The sequence below is a fragment of the Carettochelys insculpta genome, chromosome 16 (assembly GCF_033958435.1).
Source record: "Carettochelys insculpta isolate YL-2023 chromosome 16, ASM3395843v1, whole genome shotgun sequence".
NCBI classification, from domain to species: domain Eukaryota; kingdom Metazoa; phylum Chordata; order Testudines; family Carettochelyidae; genus Carettochelys; species Carettochelys insculpta.
Window position 1 is genome coordinate 28,803,026 of NC_134152.1, and position 20,303 is coordinate 28,823,328.

At 48.4% G+C, this 20,303-nt stretch overlaps 2 protein-coding genes across 4 annotated transcripts in view; one reads left to right on the plus strand and one right to left on the minus strand.

The window, feature by feature from the left end:
- AMZ1 (archaelysin family metallopeptidase 1) overlaps window positions 1-18,382 on the plus strand; it is a 30,894-nt gene extending 12,512 nt beyond the window's left edge. Inside the window, exons 2-7 of the mRNA XM_075010917.1 lie at window positions 3,213-3,546; window positions 4,633-4,800; window positions 6,903-7,031; window positions 7,395-7,558; window positions 9,851-10,027; window positions 16,007-18,382. Of these exons, the coding sequence (XP_074867018.1) occupies window positions 3,243-3,546; window positions 4,633-4,800; window positions 6,903-7,031; window positions 7,395-7,558; window positions 9,851-10,027; window positions 16,007-16,573 (1,509 nt within the window). The 5' untranslated portion in view covers window positions 3,213-3,242 and the 3' untranslated portion in view covers window positions 16,574-18,382. The remainder of the gene's footprint in view (window positions 1-3,212; window positions 3,547-4,632; window positions 4,801-6,902; window positions 7,032-7,394; window positions 7,559-9,850; window positions 10,028-16,006) is intronic.
- Window positions 1-20,303, minus strand: part of GNA12 (G protein subunit alpha 12) — a 145,838-nt gene that overhangs the window by 33,585 nt on the left and 91,950 nt on the right. The gene's annotated exons all lie outside the window — the stretch shown is intronic.

The window sequence follows — 20,303 nt, forward strand, 5'->3', positions numbered from 1 at the left end:
GGGTCCCAACTACGGGATGGTTTCCCTCTGCTCCCCTTGACTGCTCTCCTTCCCTGAGCCTTTCATCCTCCGTAACAGCCTCAGGACTGTCAGATTGGAGGTGGGACAGCCCTACTATGTCCCGGAAAGTCTCATCCACAAACACCTCTGCCTTCCTTAGCTCCTCCAGTTCAGCCACCCTGGCCTCCAAAGCACGCACTCGGTCTCTGAGGGCCAGGAGCTCCTTGCATCGAGCGCACACATACGCCACCCGCCCACAGGGTAGGTAGTCATACATACTGCACTCGACACAATAAACAGGATAGCCCCCACTCTGCTGCTGGGCTTCTGCCTCCATTTCCTACTCTAGTTATATACGAGGGTTAATTAAATGTTTCAGATAGAGGTTGTTATAAAGGATTTAGTTTAAGGGCAACAGAAGTAAGTCACTGGCTCCCTCCAAGCTCCCCCTCTAAACTCCCCTCTCCAAACTCCCTCCTGTTAGCACGCACCCTGTTTGCCAGCACCCGGTCGCAAAGCTCCCTGGTCGCTTACTAGCAGGGTTTAAGTGCTCAGCCTCCCTGATAGCTCCTCCCTCTGCCTACAGCTCAGCCAATCAGCACACGGTGTTTCAATTCAAACCTAATCAGCTTCCAACTGCCTGCCTGCCTGCCTGCCTGCCTGCCTGCCTGAGCACACGGCCTTTCAAACAAACAAACACACTCAGCTCAGCACTCCAAACAAACAAACTCCAAACTCCAAACAAACACACAAGCCCAAAACCTCCAAATATAAGCAGCCACTTACCCCAAGGTGCTTTAGTTTGCTCCTTCCTTCCTTCTCCTCCTCCAGGAGAGCCTCTCCAAACTCCCTCCTGTTAGCACGCACCCTGTTTGCCAGCACCCGGTCGCAAAGCCATCACTGACAGGCTGTTGGCATCTGTCCCCAGCATTCCTCAGTTTTCTTGACATTGTTTCCCAGCTGTCCAGGAAACACTTCTCTGTGCTGTTTGAACATTTTCATTTCATTGTGTCCAGGCACAGCTCATTAAACCAAGGACTCGGGGAGGACTCCCAGCTGTGAACGATGTTAGCCAGGCAGTGCAAACATGGTCATTTCCACAACATTGACTTAGCGGCCCAAAGAACCATCCCCCACATGGCCTGGGCTCAGGGTACATCTGGGATGGATAGTCTCAGACAGCACTCTTGTGGGGGCAGGGAGGTGGCTACTGGACTGAGATCTAGTCCTAGGATGAGGCTAAACTGCAATGGAAGTTAGATTCCTAATTCTTATGGCCCCGCTGAAAAATCACAACATTAGGACTTGTCTACGTTACCTTTACCATTGGTCTCCTTCAGCTATGCAAATTGCATAGCTGAAGTTGAAATACCAACTGCGGCATCTTCCACGCAGCAAGGTTGGATAGGGCTGCTCTCCCATCGACCTTGGCTGCTCTTCTTGTATTGCTAGAGTACCTGCATCATCAAAGGGAGCACATTTAGAGATAGAATCAGAGGGTTGGAAGAAACCTCAGGAGGTCATCTTGTCCAACCACCTGCCCAAAGCAGGATCAATCCCAACTAAATCAGCCCAGCCAGGGATTTATAAACTCAGGACTTAAAAACCTTTAGGGATGGAGAGTCCACCACCTTTCTAGGTAACCTATTCCAGAGCTTCACCACCCTCATGGTGAAATACTTTTTCCTAATATCCAACCTACACCTCTCCATCTGTAACTTTAGACCATTGCTCCTCATTCTGCCATCTGTCACCACTGAAAACAGCCTGTCTCCATCCTCTTTGTAATTCTCCTTCAGGATAGTTGAAGGCTGCTATCAAATCCCCCCCTTATTTTAGTCTCTTCTGTGGACTAAATAAGCCTTAAATCCCTCAACCTCTCTCCCCATAAGTTATGTGCTCCAGCCCCCCAGTTGTTTTTGTTGCCCTCCACTGGATCCTCTCCAATACATTCACATTGTTTTTGTACTGGGGACCCCAGAACCGGACACAATATTCCAGATGCCTCACCAGTGTCACATAAAGGAGAATGATCATTCCCACAGATCTGCTGGCAGTGCTCTTTCCAATGCATCTCAATATGTTGATAGCCTTCTTGGCTAAAAGAGCACATTGTTGACTCATGTCCAGCTTCTCATCCACTGTAATTCCCAGGCTCTTTTATGCAGAACTATTACTTAGCCAGTCAGTCCCCAGCCTGTAGCAATGTTTGTTTCTTATATCCTAAGTGCAGGACTCTGCTTGTTTAATCTCATCAGATTTCTCTTGGCCCAATCCTCCAATTTGCCTAGGTCACTCAGGACCCTATCCCTACCCTCCAGCATATCTACCTCTCCCCATAGCTTACTGATAGATTTATAGTGTCTTCAGTGACATGATAAATCAATGCTCCATGGATCTGTCCCTGCTGGATCAATCCCTGGCATAGGGATGATGTGCCCTCAGTGAGAAACCTGGAAACAGCATGTAGTGTCTGGAGAATAACATGCCTTTCAGTTGCGCGCTTCGATTTTTGGGGTGTTTACCTCCTGGTATGTCTGCTGCACTGCATGCAGGTGCTCAGACGTCACAGAGAGGGGGCCACATAAGTAACTAGCTAGCTGGATAGGGACAAAACAAATGAAGGTTTGTCCACCACTTCCACTTGCTGATCCCAGCTGGCGACCTGCCCCCAGTCTGAGCCCTGCTCAAGCAGACAGTCTAGGCCAATACTGTTAATAGCGTAAACAGCTGCTAGAGGAAGCTATTGGCAGCGGGTTCTTGGAACCCAGGAATTGTGCTATATGTTCTTGTGAGCCACTGGCTGGTTCATTCACTATTTACACAGACACAGAATAGCCCTGTAACCAATATCACCACAATGGGAAACTACTCCAAGCCAGCAGCACCACGGAACTCTGAGCACCCAGTGATGCCTCACAGCTGAAATTGCTCAGCAGATTTATAGAGCCCAGCAAATCCACAGATATCTGCAGGTATCCACAGCCGTAGATGTGGATACAGCTATCCCTGGCTCATTTTTGGGGCTGCAGGCACAAATTTTGTAGCTAGAACCATGCACATTTGCAGATTTCCATGGTTTCTTTTCGCAGATGCAGATACCAGTTTAGTTTTTGCACGAGGCTATAAAGATTTACCTAAGTGTAAAGTGTTGGGAGGCTCCTAGATACCTGCTATGGCTAAATGGCGATGATTTAATTTACTTTCCACAGGCCGTGCCACTGTCTCAGGGCCTGTCAGCAATGCTGCAGTGCAGACATGCTGAGGAATTCAGCTTTGGGCCCCGAGCTCTGAAGGACGCCCTCATCTCTACCAACCCTGCCCTCCAGGAGCTCTATGCCAAAGCCTTCTCCAGCGCAGAGAAGCTTTTCCTCTCTGAAGCCTACAATCCCCAGAGAACGCTCTTCTGCACTCTGTTGATCAGGACAGCCTTCGACTGGCTCGTCAGCCACCCGGAGGCCCCTGAGGATTTTGAGACCTTTTATCACTCAGTGAGGAGGAGGAAGCAGAGTGCCTGTCAGAAGCACATATACCTGCAGCCTATTGGTAACACAGGCCAAGAGCCACATCCCCTTTAACGAGACAGTATGTTTCTTAGCTTTGCCAGCCGGTGGTCATTACCTCAGCCTCCTCTGTCCTGAGGCCGAGCCGGTGAACGGCCCATGCCACAGCAAGGCCTGTAGGGACAACCTTTACCTTGTGTAAGCTGTGATCGCTCAGACGTTGGGGTGCCAAGGGCTGCCTTTGGGCCACAGCTGACAGCCGAGACTGGTTCCCAGCCCAGGGGCAATATGTGCCTTGGGAAGCGTTTCCCCATGAGTGACCTGAGAGAAGTACATACAGAATTGTCAACTAAGTAGTCCCAGACAGGGCCATCCTGAGGTGGGGCCTGGGGCAACCCCCTCTGGTGCCCCAGGCTCTACCCGTCCCCTGCTCCCCCCACCCCCTGCAATGGAGCCAGAGGATTACCTGGGGCGAGGGTTTGTGCATCGTGGCAGTAGCAGATGGCCTCTCCTGCCTCGTAGGCGCAGCGAGCTAAGAGTGGTCCCAGGCAGCATGAACAGTCCCCAGAGGTCACTCTTCTGCACTCCCTTGACCAAGACAGCCGTTGACTGGCTCCTCAGGCACTCTGATGCCCGAGGCATTGTTAGTGCAGGAAGGAAGACAACCCTGTGCTGCTGCTACCACGGCTGCACACAACCCCCAGCCCTAGGTAATTCTCACCCCTCCCATCCGTAGGACAGCTGGGCAGCTGCTGTGGGGCCCCCAAGAGAGCAGGGCCTGGGACGGCCACTCCACTTCATCCTCCCCACCCCACGGCCATGGCTGACCCCTCTGCATGTTCTGCCTACGCCCCCCTGCCCCGCAGTGGCCTCCCAGAGGCACATTGCATACAGCTGATTCCTTTCAAGGGCCTGTCCTTCAAACGACTAGACAAAGATACATCCCATAGATTCTAATGCCCTGAACAGCCTGTCCCAGAGAAACATGCCCCCAGTCTGAATGACTGGCTCCAGGTCTGCAAGAGCCTTGCAGAACTGCCCCCTTACTATACCTTTAAATAGCCCCGGAAAAATCCCTTATGACCTGCCCTTGCACACAAGTAACTGACACTGATGCTTCTACTCTTAGAACTAATTGAAGAGCCTGCTGGGATCGCGCTGCTGGATTCCCTCAGAAGCTGCCTAGAGTCTTTCTTCCTGGGCCTTCACGTCAAGTGCCTTCCCTCCGTTCCCATCTCCTCCATCCGCTGCAGCTATCGACAGAGCCAGGATTCAGACAGAGCGCAGCTGCATGCAGGTAAGGCGGGAGAAGAAGGGAGTGGGCAGAGAAGTCCATCTGGCACATGGGCGCCCGATGGCCTCTCGGCCAACATCCGCTCCCCTAGGAAATGCTGGTGATTTCACCTCTCTACGCACACAGGCGGAAGGGAGTGAAGAGGGAGAAATCCTGTTTCCATGGAAAACCCAGCCCTTTGGGGCTGGCAAACTACAATAACTGACCCAGAGGGCTGTTTGCATCATACTTTTTCCTCTATATTTTTATTTTTCCTGAGTTTTTAAATCACTTCTGCAAGGTAAAAAGCTGCTGCTCACCTTCTTTCAGCAAGCGAAATAAACTCTTTCATATCTGGCAGCCCCGGGACTGGGAGGTTGCTGGATATTCAAATATTCTGGAGAACAGAGAGGTATACCTCGCAATGCACAACGCTACAGAAAAACAACATTAGGTATTAAGAAACCAGCAAAAATGTATGGAGAGTACTTTATTTGCCAGTAACAGTAGCATTGTACACTGTAAACTTGTACTATATTGGCTGTATTTATTTGTATTTAGTATCACTACACTGTTCTTATGGAAGACATAACTAAAATTTACTTATGGTTAAAATGCAGGTTATTTGAGAGTTCCGGAGAACAGAATGCCAGATATGAGTGCACGGTATCACCCTTCCCTCATCTGTAGCCTAAGGCCGTATTACATGAATGCTTGGGTGGATTCTTCACATTCAGAAATTCAGATTCAAATAGTATTCCTCTGCACTGCCAAAGTGCCGTACTGTTAGGCACAGCTGTCATCATGTGCTCAGGAAAGGCCCAGTGCTGGTAAGGCTGTGGCACCCATTGGAAACTGTGCACTAAGCCAGCGTTTCTTAAACTTTTTGAGACCACAGAACACCAAAACAATGTGTAATTTTTTTTTTTTAAATGCAGAACCTATGAAAATCCCTCCCCACCCCCCAAAAAAACCAGCAAAATACAGCAAATACAAAGTGAAATAATTTAATCACTACCTCAGCAATGAGGTAGTAACACTGTCTGGTTTTAACAACAGAAGATACAGTCCTATGTAAAACGCTGAATTATTTTCCAGACGCTTGTGGCACTCCTGCGAGCTGCTCACAGAACACCAGTGTTCCATGGAATGTAGTTTAAGAAACTCTGCTCTGAGCCATCCCTTCCTTCCACCTAGCCGAGCACAGGCAGCTCTGCTGACTGGGGATGGGAGAGCAAACGGAGTAGTTGCCTGGGGCCCAGCCAGTGGGGCTGACAGCAAGAGCACACCCAGGGAGAGGCGGGGATGGCAGCTCCATGCCCCTGGAAGTGGGTTGGGCCACGGCCAGAAGAGGCGTGGCCAAAGGCATTCAGCCCTCTGTGCTGCTCGGACCACGGTGCTGCCTCCACCCCCAGAACCCTGCAGTGTGGTGCTCCAGTATCAACTCCAAGGGGGCTGGAGCCCTGGCTGCCGCTACTGGCACAGTAGCAGCCGCTGGAGGTTTTGGGTCCCTTTGAAATTCTGGGCCTCTCTTTAGCCATCTGTGGGCCTGGCCCCAGCAATTCAGAAGGGCTCAGGGCTCCTGGGTGTTGCTGCTGCTACCACAGAAGCAACAGCAGCTGCAGCCACAGGCCCTTTCTATTGCCGCTGGAGCACCACAGAGCACACTCCGAGGGCGGGCTGCAAGGCTGTAGCATGGTGTATACCAGACAGCGCAGAGGGCTGGCTATCCACAGTCCTGCCCAAGGCATTGCCCCTTCCAGGAGCACAGAGCTACCCACCCCTTTCCCAGAGGCTCAACACGTGTCAGCCCCCGCCCCGGGCGCAGGATTCACTCACTGGGCTACCAAGCCTGCATCTTTGTCCTTAGAATTCTCCGTTGGCTTTACTCCATGTGCCAGCGGCATCTCCTGGGAAGCCAGATCTAATAGTGCCCATAGTAAAGGCAGTAAGTGATAGAAAGAGAGGAAGGAGAAGGGGATCCCCTCCCTCAGGTATGGAGTTCAGGATTTCTGCCAGCTTGTGGCCTGCTGTCCAAGTTCCATCCCAGTGGCAGTAGAAACAATGGCTCTTGTGTTGCCTTCAGGGCAGACTGGAATTTTACCTTCTCTCTTCTGTTTATCCAGATGGGATCCTGACCTTCCTGAAGAACAACAAGCCTCTGGATGCCCTGTGCGTCCTTGGACTCACTCTCTTAGACCTGTACCCTTGCGAGACCTGGAGCTTCACGTTTGGCAAATTCCTGCCAGGACAAGGTGCACGTCACATCCTGTATTCTTCAGCATGAGCAAGAAAGTGCTTTATCTTAAACCACATCAGGGGAGGCAGAGTAGCGCAGTCCTTCCCCACACCTTTACTTAGCACTGCGGGGGTAGGAAACCAAATTTCCCAGTGCAAAACCTGGGAGCTCAGGGCTGAAAGCCACCAAGAGGCTGTGGGTCCAGGCAGGGAAGGCTAGGGGAGCATATGCTCCCGCATTCAGCGTGTGGAAGGTTGGAGGGATAGGTTGGATGAAGCAAAGAGTGTCCCTTCCATGGGGCCTAAGACTAGCGACAGATGCCAGAGGCTGATGTTAGGCTAAGAGGACATGTCTCACTTTTATTTGCTTCTCTTTGTAGAAGTGGGTGTCTGCAGCTTTGCCAGGTTTTCTGGCACTTTCCCCCCGCCAGGCTGCACCACCTTAAATCCAACTCCAGGGCGAGAGCAGCTGCGGGAGGTCACCGAGAAGGCCCGAGACCGGCCGGTGCCGTTCAGTGTGCTGGAGGTGGTGCAGTGTTGCAAGGTGCGGTTAGCCAGACACACAAGTCAGTGTCCTGCAATGTGGGGGTCGCCGTGCTGGCAGCCTGTCCTTCCATGGACAGTTCCCTGAAAGAGGCGTGAGACTGACCTAGCAAAAGCCAGTGATGGTTCCAGCAGTGGTGCCTGTCCCATACCTCTCCTGGCAGGGAAGCAATGTCCCCTCTTGTTTCTCCTATCCATGTGCAGAATAAATTGTTATGCACACCAGGGCATGGCTGGATGTGCACCACTAATAGAAATGCAGGCTGCCAGGTGTGGCTAGCCATGGACACTGTGCTAATAGGCTAAGTAGCACCTGACTCATGAGGGTGGTCACCCAAGCACTCAGCTTACAGAGAACATGGGAGGGAAGACTAATAGAGCAGCACCTGGCAGCCAGGACTCTTGTATTCGAGCCTTGGCTTTGGGAGACAATCGGGATATCTCAGCTCCATTTTATATCGGGAAACTGGCATGGAGTGGTCAAGCCTCCTGCCTTACATCGCACTGCAAGTGTGGGGCAGAGCTGGGGTTAGGAACCGAGAGGTCTTTAGCTCCTAGTCTCATGCTCAGGACACTAGACTGTCAGGCAGTGGGTGGATGAATGGCTAATACCATCTCTGTCCGCGGCTCATCATTCGCAGCCTGCTAGTCTCTTGCCAGGCAGCCTAGCAGAGTTGTGGCTAGGAGACTGGTGCGGGAGGCAAGGGTTTTGTGATTCCATCTCTGTCCATTGGCTGGTGCCCATATGGAGGAGAACCTGGTATTAATCCCTGCCAGACCTAGTTCATCACAAAGAACCTGAGAAAAGTCTGTGCATGTATTTATATGCAAATGTGCTTATCCCTATAGACACTTCCACTTCAGTGTTCCCTCTGAGGCAGCCCCTAGTCTTGACCCATTTGCGCCTTCTGGCCTGCAGTATGGCCTCACGAGGCTGGCCTCTTCTGAGGAATTGCATCGGCTGCAGGGCTTCCCCCATTTCCCTCTCTCTCGGCTTCCCCAGCTGGCACTTGGCATTTCTTGCTCTCAGCTCCCTCTGTAGCTGATCGGGAGAGGGAGGCAACCTGACTGGCTGGCAGGGGAAGGAGAGGGAGTCAATCACCAACATCTTTCATGCTGGTCAACTGCCAAGGAAGTCGAAGGTGACAGAGGGCATCCAGAAGCAGGACTGATGGGAATTAGGTGGATGTGGTACCAGCTCAGGGTAACTAATTCAAATGACAATAGCCTGAGCTGTGGTACTGAAGAACCCAGGTTCTGTGTTGGGTAATAACTTGGGATGGGCAGTGTTACAGGTGAGGGACTCCCTCTCCTTCCCCGTTGCCCTGAGTGAAACAGTAGATGTCCCGCAGAGAGCAGGGGCACAAGTTACACCTCCCCTTGAAGGAGATGGTGAGAAAAGTGGCTGCTTAGCATTCCTAGGGGCCTACCAAATTCATGGTCTGTTTTGGTCAATTCCACTGGCATGGGATTTTAAAAGTCATAATTTTCATGATTTCAGCTAATTTCAATTGGAAATTTCACAAAAACTCACTTTATAAATTAAGAGAATGGGAAGGGACCTTGGAAGGTCATCAAATCCAGTCTCCTGCAGGGGGGCTGATGCAAAAAAGAGCTGAGGCATGCAGGGGATAACTGCAAGGTTACCATGGAGGGCACGGTAACCTGGAATCTGGGTTGCTGTTGATGGCACACTGCCTTCAGAGGAGGGCCACTCAATAGTATTTGCTGGGCAAGAGCCCCAGTCTGAAGGCAGAGCAGAAGTAAGGGGTGGCAATACCACCTCCCTCCTAAAATAACTTTGCCACCTCCCTTGCAACTCCTTTTTGGGCCAGGACCCCCAGGTCAAAAAACACTTGTCACCCCCCTCTGCAATCTGGAGAAGAGCACAGGTGAGACAAGGTGTCAGTTCATTTCAGGATTTTCATGACCTTGAGCGTGGTTAAGATCCTACCCAAGACAACGTACCATCTCAAGGGGGTGTTCTGCGTTCCTAAGCACCACCCAACCTCACCCTTCTCAGCCCATGCCTGGGTACAGCCTCTAGGGTAGTCTGGGATCCAGGGGACTGAGTTCCTTTCTCACCCAAGAAAAGGGTTCTCTCTGGGTTGGGGCTGGAGTGCATTACTAGAGAAGTCTGGAGAGGGTCCCTGGTTGAACAGGCAAGGAGCTGGGATGCCTCTTTCAGCTCCCTGAGCAAGAGGTTGGACGAGACGAGGTTGTGGTAATGGTGAGTTTGTTTTGGTTTGTTTTTTTTTTTTTTAAAACCAACTGACTTTTGCTTTCCCGAAAGGTTACGTGTCATGAGATCTGTCACCTGATTGGCTTGGGGAACTGCCGATGGCTACAGTGCATCATGCAGGGCGCACTGAGTCTGGACGAAGCATTGCTGCGGCCCCTGGAGCCCTGCCCCGTGTGCCTCAGGAAGCTGCAATACGCGGTGGGCTTCAAACTCATCGAGCGCTACAGGGTGAGAGAGAGACTACGGCCTGCTCTGGGGACAAAGGGGTAAAGTAAGATAGTCCCTAGCCAGGTAGTCCATCTGTGAATCACAGACGCTGGGCCCCCTGCTAAAGGAAGGGCCAGACTTAATACACAGTGCTGTCTCCTGGAGTTTAGCATGAGTTACCCAGACCCTGAACACAAACCAAAAGCAGGGGCGAGGGGGGGACTTATCCCATACACATTCCTTGGCTATAAAATACTAAGAATTCGTCACAATCTCCAACGCGCTCGCCCTCAGTACAAAAATGGGGTGTTATTTGCAAAGGGAAAGTGCCCCAGGCTCTGTCAGAACCACGGTTAGTGGGTGGAAGATCCCGGGTCCCAGCCTGCTCAGACAGCACTGTGCGACTGCAGGAGTTCCTGTCCCAGCAAGCAAACGCTAGCAGCACAACGAGCTTTTGACACCATCCCAAACCCTTAATGCTGGAAGGCACTTCTTATATCGAGAGAGCTGGACTCTAGCCTGAGGACAGGTGTATTAATGCATCATAAGCAACAAGCCTGCCATTAATACTTGCCCGTTTTAAACTTCTGTGCATTGTATTGTCACCTTGTGTAGAGTTAGCTGTGCTCTTCCTGGAGTCTCTTTCCTCCCCTCTGATTCTTGCTTATTGAGCTTGGAAATGAGACACTTTCACACAAACCTCAACATACTGGGGTTGGGAAGAACACACCACCTGGTTGTGCTGCCAGTCACTAAGTGGAAGAGAGCTCTTGTTCTAGTCTCACCAGCTAAAAGATCCTGGGTCCTCTGGTCTACATCCAAATCTAGAAAGTCCTCAGACCCAGCCTCTCCAGGCTGCTGGTTGCACAAGCCAGAGCAAGAAAAATGGCCTCTGCAAGCAACATTCCCTCTAATCTTTTCCATCTGTGTGTGGAATAAATTTTATATGCACCAAGGCACGTGCAAACTCACATCCACAGGAACACAGTCTAGCTGTGAGTGGTCTGCTGGGTGGCATTAGAATTTCTCCTGAGTGGGTACACAAGCCTGCAGCTGACAGGGAGCATGGTCTATGGGGTAGCTCTCTCTTCCCAACCAGAGCGCTACCTTGTAGACACCTCATTGCTGTGAGTGATTTCCATCCACACTTGTTTCAGTGCAACAAATACTGTCATTAGCTCAGCTTCCCAACAGCCACAGTGAATGAAAACCTGAGGAAGAGGAGCCAACTTACTCTGCCCCCACAAATATCATGACTGCTTTCAGGACAATAAAGAAGGAACTTGAGTAGAGTCTATACAGGGGTGTGTGGTGGGGTTGTGATAACATCTCTAAGGGGCTAATCCAGCCTGCCTCACAGTGTTTAAGTGTCTAGAAAGACAAGTAAAGTAGCTAACTTGACAGCAGAGGCTACAGAGCACATGGAGGCAAAAATCACATCAGAATACAAAGCCACTAGTAAAAGCACATTCTGAAAAGCCAGAGCTCTCCCAGGCCACATACTCGGAATCAGCTTCACCTTTCACTATTACACCTATCTTCCGGTAGAGCACAATGGCCCAGCATGTAAGCAACAAATATGGCTAATGCCTGGCACAAAACAGTGCCCCCCCCCATCGCAGATAATGCTGCCAGGGCTAGAAACTGTGGCACAGGTTAGGGGCAGATGGGGCAGCCAGCAGAAGTAGGTAACCGTTCTGGAAGAGGAGGAGCTCTCTGCAATGGGTTGGTGTTTGCACTCAAATGTGCTCTGTTTTGACATCAGCCAGGGTTTGTTTTATCTTGACAAATTTAGTGCAAAGAATCCAGGCTGCTCTTATGTTACAGTTTCCATCTGTTACCCTGTCAGTGTCACTGGCTGTTGTGCACCACAAGCTCTCCACTGAGGCTAGGTCTACACTACAAAAACACTCTGGGCCAAGAGTCTCAGGGTGCCAGGCTACAGCTTCGAGCCCAAAGCTGCAGTGCAAGGACACTAAAAATAGCCGTGTGTATTTTCCCACTCATGGCGGAGCCTGGCCCTGATACTCAGTACGGGGTCGGTTTCAGAGCCTGAGCAGAAATACCTGTGCTTCTATTTTTAGTACTGCAGCACAAACCCACATCTGTAGCCCTGGCCTCAGAGACCCACTGGTGCAGGTGTTGGTTTTGCTGTGCAGCCAGACCCTAGGGCTTGCCTTCCTCGCAGCATAAGCTGAGCACACTGCTCTCAAGTCAGGCTAGGCAGAGTGAGCAGTTGTGCGGCAAACCAGCACTCTGCAGTCTCTCTCTCTCTCTCTCTCACAGAAGCATGCACACCTCCCCCCCAGGAAGATAGTTCAAGTTTAAAGCACCATCTCAAGCTCGAGATGTGCATGCAAACCAGAGCTGGGCCAGGGAAATACTCGAGTTAGGGTATTAGCTTACTAATACCCTAGCTCGAGCTAGCTTACTAAACAGCCAGCTTCAGATATTGGTAAGAGAACTGGTTAGTAAGGCCCTGGCCCTCTCTCAGGTGAGGAGAGTGACAGAACTAATGATGCTCAGATTGCAGTGCAGGGTTTGGCTTGAGGCAAGGGCTGTAGAGTTCATCCTCTAACTTGCAGCTGTGAATCAGGCCTGCTAGGGAAGATTTCTCTCTGGGTCATTGAAAGATTTCCCCCTCCCCCACCCTTTTCCCTTCAGAATGGAGCAAGTGGCAGATAACTGCAAATGATTACACCCTAGCAGTCTCTTCCGGGCTTCATTCTGTGTCTTCTGCAAATTGCTGCAGTCCAGTTTACACATCTATAAACCTCACCAGCAGCATTCCTTCTAATTTTTTTCCATTCAGGGCAGAATAAAATTTTATGTCCACCAAGGTATGTGCAAATGTGCACCACCAGCAGAAACACATGATGCCCACTGTGGGCACTCTGCTAATGAGCTCCTGGTTGGGCATCAAAGCACTGAGCTTTCAAGAAACACAACTCACCAGGCCCAACTGACCCTGCCTAGCCTGCACTGATGGAGCCACAAAGGGTGACTCAACACCAGAAATCTGAGTCATCCTCTTCCCTTACAGTGTCAAAAAGTGGACTTCAAGCAGTGCTCAAGTGCATGCTGAGCAGGCTCTGGCCTGGCTCCCTCCCCACGCCCACCCATTTCACAGGCTCCTGCAAGTAAGAAAATGCATGCAGACTGCCCCAACTGGTAAAGCAGCAGAACAGAAAAATGAATGCAAATAACCACAGGAACCCTTAAATAGTTTGTGTAAAAAGTGCCAGGCAGAGTCTGAAAAGGATATTTTTCCCCCCCATTACAGGGATTTTGGGGACCGCTCTCTCCTGTTCTTCACTTGAAATAAATGAGCCTTAGAGCTGATTGGATTTTTCTATTAAAAATGCAGATTTGGCACAGGTATGTTAACAGTTAACCTGTACAGGCTGGAGTAGCTCTCAGGCAGGGGTTCACTCAAGCCATGAGGGCCCACTGCAGGTAGGAGGTGCTCCAGCATGGCTAGAGCAGCCTCTGTCTGTGGCAGCCCGGGGGGTGAGTCCTACCAATGGGGGACCAGGGCTGCTTCAGTCTGGCTGGTGCATCCCTGCTCTCAGCACATACTGGGCACCAAGAACAGAGCTGCTCCAGCCCAGCTAGCCTTTAACCAGTTAACTCATTAAACGGGCTTTTACGTCCCTTATTTGGCAACACCAGTCCTTTCGTAATTTCATTTGTTCCACTTAAGTGTAGAAGTAAAAACTAAACAAAAAATTAGAAGAAAAATCAAAATGTGTTTCACTGACATTGAAACATGTTTATTTTTGGTCTCAAGTGACCGTTTTGAAATTCTTTCAATTTGATATAAAAATCAAAAAAGGTTTTAAAGTGATTGATCAGAAGTAAAATGTTTTGATTTTTTCCAAAATAAAATGTCAATGTGAAATTAATTATCCCCCTTTTTGGTTTGCCCCAATATTTAGGTTTCAGATTGCTCCAAAACACCTTTTTCCCTGCCTCACTCCCCAGAATTACCAGGGAATGGGGAGGGGGAGAAATCGGTCATTCACACAAGTCTACCAGCCATCTCTGCATGGATGTGCTGGCTGCAGCTCTCTTCCCTTTGATACACTGACCCCGCCCCCGGAAGGTGGCTTTGGACCAAGTAGGAATTCTGATTACTTTGGAGTTCCATTGATGTCTTCAGAATTTAAAGAGCTAGGATACAGTCTAGGGAGTAGCTGGGGCTTTCAAAAAGCATCACTGCTGTTCCCTCCACTTAGTCCCCTGGGGGGGCTCCGATGAGCACTCTGTGGACCAGGCACATGGGTGGTCAGAGCAGGAGCACATGCACAGATGAGTAACTAATACATGACCAGGCAGAAGGAGAGTCTTCTCTTTGCATTTTTTCTTGGGTGTAGGGGGATCTCAACTATTCAGCTGTACCCCTGTACAACAACTCTCAGCCATGGCTTCCCTCAGATGCTGAATTGGGGAACACAGCTGTTTCCCACCTACTCAGCTTGGTCTCTGCACTGTTTCTATCACTGGCCTGGGAAAAGAAGGCAATAATAGAATGGGGAAGGGAGGAGTGGAAAGCTCTGGGAAAAAAGGACCTCTGCAAATCACCATTAAGGCCTGGAGTGCAGCACTGATGCCCTCTGCTGGACCAAGCGCAGTACTGTCTTCATTAGGGACGGAAAGCACAGTACGCCCATGCAGTTAATACACTAACTAGCAGCCCCATGCTAGTATTTTCAAACTGCAACCACTGTAGTTGCTTAAGGAAGCGCACAGCTTTGCAAAGATACCAGCTGGGGAGTAACAAAACAAAGATAAGATAGGTCAGCCTGTGAGAAGATAGGGAGTGGGGTGTGAATGCCAAGGAACAAAAGGAATCAACGTGTATACCAACTAAATAGACAAGGAGACCACAGTTTATCAATTGGCAACTGTCAAGTGTTATGATTAATTCACAAAAGCCTAAGGAATGAAAGCAAGCTGCTGTCTGATGTATTAGCACATGAAAAGTTTCAGGAGATTTTCTTTTAGAATTCAAATTAAGTAATATTTTTTCTTAGAGCCCAGCTTTTCCTTGTATGTACTTCAACTAAAGAGATGAAGAGCTGCTCTTGAGACTGAAAATGCATGCTAAATGGGAAGGAGTATGATAGAGAAACAAGACTCCTCAGCTTTGCCTCAGAAGTGTTTAGATACATATAACCTAGCTGCCTCTAGAGCAGTGGCTTCCAAGCTGGGGTCCTCAGACCCTGAGGGTTTGCAAGGATTGTGCTGGGGGTCCATGGGGGTGGAATTATCATAGAAAATAAGTTTTAAATAAATTGCAAAGTTACAATTATATTTAAATTAAATATCTTCCAGTCATGTTAATTGTTGGCTGAAAAACTTCCATTTAGTGAAGTGCACATAGGGGCTAGAATTGGCTTTGACAGGGGCCTGCAAACGGTGTGAGGGGTGATTGGGGTCTGCACTAATGAAAAGGTGGGAAGCACAACTTTAGAGAGACAGCACTGGTTGGTTTGTTGCTTTTACATAAGTCACATGGCGCACAGATCCCTGGGTGGGGGTTAACACCAGGGAGTACACAACTACTCCACGACCACTGGTCAGGAGCAGTTCAGTCCCAATCTTTTCTAGAAGTAATCACCGCAAGGAATGGCACAAACACAGCCTGGGAAAGCACTTCTAAGTATTCCAGACCCATTCTCGCCCAAAAGGGAGTCATCCCTGAAGGATATTTGGAGTGCTGGCAGCATTGGTGTATTCTTGTTACTGGATGGTTAAGATTTTCCAAAGTGCCTAGTGATTTGGAATACGACTTCTGGGGCACCCGACTTGAAATGCTTTAGAAGGGACCTAGTGGTCATTGTGAGTTCTTAGCCCTTCAGAGGCCTTTAAAAGATCTTATATCAAACCCCAAAAATTGAGGGACCCGAAATTACTTGGCCAATTTGAAAATCTTGGCCAATTTACATTTGTTGGACTAAGTCAATTTAACAGGAGAACCTTTTCCACCCACCACAGAAACTCTATACTTGGACGCAAACTGTACTGTCTACTTGGTCTGGTCATGAATCAGACCTCTCGACGGCAGAAGACATCCTGCCATTCAGCACAGACTCTGGGATGTGTTGTGAGAATGACTCTGAGCCTTTAACTTCCATGTCAGAGCCACTGACCCCAGACACTTGCAGCCAAGTCTTCTCCATTGGGCCGGAGCTGGAGCACGACCAGCAGTTTTCTTCTACAGCTGAGACACACAACCAGCAACAGCTAGGCAATACCACCAAATCCACAGATATCATTAAAGATTATGAACTGTGGCTGGAAATGTGCATTGCTGCCCTGGAGAAGAATGTCTCTGAAGAGGAGCTGGCTCAAGTGGACAAGACTGTGGATGCCCTGGCTAAGTGGGAAATGTTTACAGGGCAGCTCCCCACCATGCGGAAGGATCTGCCCTTAATCAGAGACAATGTAGGGCTAAGGAAAGTCCTTGGAGACAAGTTCTCCTCCTTGCGGAGAAAACTAAGTTCTAGAAAACTGTCAAAAGCAGAATCTTCTCCTCATCGCTGGAGGTGGGAGGAAAATTAGCCCTTTGGTCTAACTTCCCCTTCTCCAGTCCGCTCTCTTTTTTGGACTGGAAAAAGCAAGCTTAGCTCATGACTTTGACTGAAGTTTTGTTATGCTTGAGAGGCATTTGGTTGTTCTCATCAGAAGCTGCTGTCTGGTGGGCTGAGAAGCAAACAAACTCCCCGATTGCAATGAAAGAGGTTTCTTTTTCCGAGGTTTCCAACATGGACTTTGTTTCAGTCATTCAAGTTAAGAACTTACATACATTATAAAAAGTTGCACTGGTTTAACCAACAACGTGAATCCAAACATGCACCAAACCCTATGTAGACACTCATGTTCTGGTATACAAGCGACATATTTCACTTTGGCTCATGTTGTCTGAGAACAGGTTCATGCTAAATCAAAACAAGAATGCCCACATAGGAGTATGCACCAGCTTAACTAAAATTAGTTTAAAAACATATGCAGGTTAAACCAATGCAAGCTTTCCACTGTAGACATGGCCTCACACTGAACATCTGATCTCCAAGCATGGAATCATTCCTTCATTTTGTTTTATGCCAAATGTCAATTTCCAGCCATGTCTCTTAACCGCAGGTTGCAGCAAGCACACACACAGAACTGAGGCTTTCTAAACATAGCTCTACAGAGTTCAGGTGAAGAGCAGACACAGGCTGGGGAGACAGTGAAACAGGCAGAGGGGTATCCTGTTTATCCAGTTTAATCAATCTGGTTAGCTTTAAGGGACCCTAAAAGGATCCTCTCCCTTTTTAGCTCCAGCAGCTGAAAAATTAACATCACTTCCCTTTCCCAAGATCCTTAAGCTACTGCTGCACAGGCCTGAATGTTTCTACAGAGAAAGCTGCAGCAGACCCTGCCTTTCAGTTGCTAGGACATGCAGTAACTTTTTAGTTATTTATAGCTTGGAGCTGGAGAGGCTGACAGTTTTTCAAGCCGGGTAATAGTGAGACGTGTGTGCTGGCAGAGACTGACTCACTCCATCACAGTCTCACTTAGAATTCCAACACTGATAATATACTCATCAACTTGCAGCTTAATGGCCTGAGTTCAGATTGTTCTGATCTAAAAATACCTTTAATTCCCAACTGTCCAAAGCTGAAAAAAAATGTAAAACTGAGGCAGTTTCATTGAGAGAGAGAGAGGGTGTTTCCTGTATGGCTGGAATTTTGGGCTTTGCTGATGCTAAGCATTTCCCTTGTCCACCCAACTACAATCTGAGAAGGCCACAGTGACTTGTGAATTATATGCATGTGGTGGGAGAAGGAATGAAGGAGGCAGTTAGGGGAAGGCACCTGAGGAAAACTAGGGGCCTGATAACACAGGTGACTGTAGGAGAAAAATCTGTGATGACCGAGGTTAAGCTCACTAAGAAAAATGTACAGAAAAATTAAAACCAGCATGATTTATACAAAGAACAATGGGGGCTCTGACTTCTAAAAGACTAATGATGTCAATTACTGGAAAGGCATTTTTTCCAGTCTGCACATCTGGAATCCATGTTATGTGAACACTGCTGCTGCCGCCACCTGCTGGCTGTCTAAATATTAAGGACATTAAAAAAAAAAAAAAAACACACACCATTTTAAGATTTTTTTCAGACAAGCAGAAATGGTCAAGCAAACCCTATTTGAACTATAAATCTTCCCACCATCTCAAATCTTGGTCTAGTGTTTCTTAAATATATTGGTTATTTATAAACAAGCTTTTTCTTGCCTCTTTGCTCTTGCTTGATCCTGCAGTCAAGTTACAAGGTTGAACTTAAGACAATTTCCAGAGAGGCATCACTGATGCATGATGGGGATATTGCCAGAGAATTGGGGGTGGGGTGGGGTGGAGGCAGGGCTCAGCTCTGACATGATTATGAAAGGAATACAGAAGAGGAGTGGCTAAGTGCTGAGATACTGAAGTTGAACTTGTGGAGGACAAACCCGAGGGAACGTGGCTGTTCCACCTCACTAGAGGCCAAAAACAGGGAGGAGCAAGAAACCTTTGGGGGCGGGGGGAAGTGACAAGGAGAGTCTGTTTGGCCATGGAATGAGTAGCAGCAGCAACTCTGGCATTGTGACCAAGAGCTAAACATCTGCAATTGAATTCTTCCTCTCGACTATCCCTATTCAAGCTCTGAAACTGAACCCAATTTTCAGAAACATTAAAACGCTCAAATCCCACCAGGTTAAAAGGAGCTGAAGACATTCAGCAGAATCTGTCGGGAAAAATAATTGAAGCCAATTCCTATATCTGGACAGTGATCCCTAGCCTGGGGCACACAACATTTACAGTTAACAAGAGAGCCAAAGACTCCCACTAAAGTGAGTCAAATGGTGCTTGCACTGCCCTGTTCTAGTGAGACTCACAATGCAGTATTAATCTACCATTCAGAACTGCAATGAACATTTAAGTTAAACAAAACCCTCTATGAGCATTGCTATTACTTTCCATATAGTGTGGATGGCCAAAAATACAAGAGAGGAAGGGGTTGTGAAGAGCAGGATATCAAGGCCTAGTAGGATCAGCTGGTGCTAAAATTGCCATACTGTAAGAGGCCAAAGAGGTAGGTTACTGAAGTTACCCTATGGTCAGGAGTTCTACACGAGTGATAAAAAGCAAGTGAGGCTGATAAAGGAGTAAGTAGCACCATGAAAGGGCCACACATGTAGGTCATATGGCTATTATTGGATACTATGCAGCTGTAGAGAATTTACTTCTAACAGGTGGTGTCAACTGAACCAGTTTAAAAGTCTTCCATGTCTGACCTCGGAATACATAAACAAGTGGTTCTCGCTGTACCTGATCAACTTTAATATTTACACCAACTGAAATTCTACAGGATGCATCTGAATTTTAACAGAGTTTTAAATAAAGTGACATTTCATTAGAATTTCCTTAATATGCCAGATTAATGGTGCAACAATTCAAGAGACTCAGGAATGGCAATTTGAAGTAGAATCAAGGGATGTTCATATGAAGTAGGCCCATGTTATGGGGCAAGTGCTCTTCCATTCTAGTTTGTGTGTGATAGCCCTTGTCTCATTTTTATTAATTTCATATAGAATCATAGAAATGTGGGGCTGAAGGAACCAACAGCATATCCAGACACCAAGTCCAGACCCTTGTGCTGATGCAGGACCAAGTGTACCTACACCATACATGGCAGGTGCTTGTCCCACCTATTATTCTTAAAACTCTCCTATGAAGACTCCACAACCTCTTTTGGAGGCGCATTCCAGAGCTTAGCTTCCCTTCTAGTCAGAAAGCGGTTTCTAATATCTAACCTAATCTCCATGTGGCAGATTAAGCCTGTTTTTTGTTCTATCTTCAGCAGGCATGGAGGAGAGGAAAACGATGAATGTTCTTCCGGGGGGGGGGGGGGGGGGGGGCGCGGGACGGGATGAAACAGGTCTAGCTTTTTAACCCTTTTTAATCCTTTCCTCATAGGTCAGGTTTTTCTAAACGTTTAATCATTTTAGTTGAGCTCTCTGGACTCTTTCCAATTTGTCCACATTCCCTAAAGAAATGAATGCAGTACTTCCTCTGTGGCTTCACCACAACCAAGTGGAACAATTTCCTCCTGCATCTTAACATATGATACTCCTGTTAATGCACCAAAGAACTGTAGGTTCTTTTTCTCTAGCACTATAATCTACCCATTTATGTCCCTATTTTGTACTTGGGGATTTGATTTTTCTTTCACAAGTGAAGTATTTTACACTTTCCTTCATTGATTTTA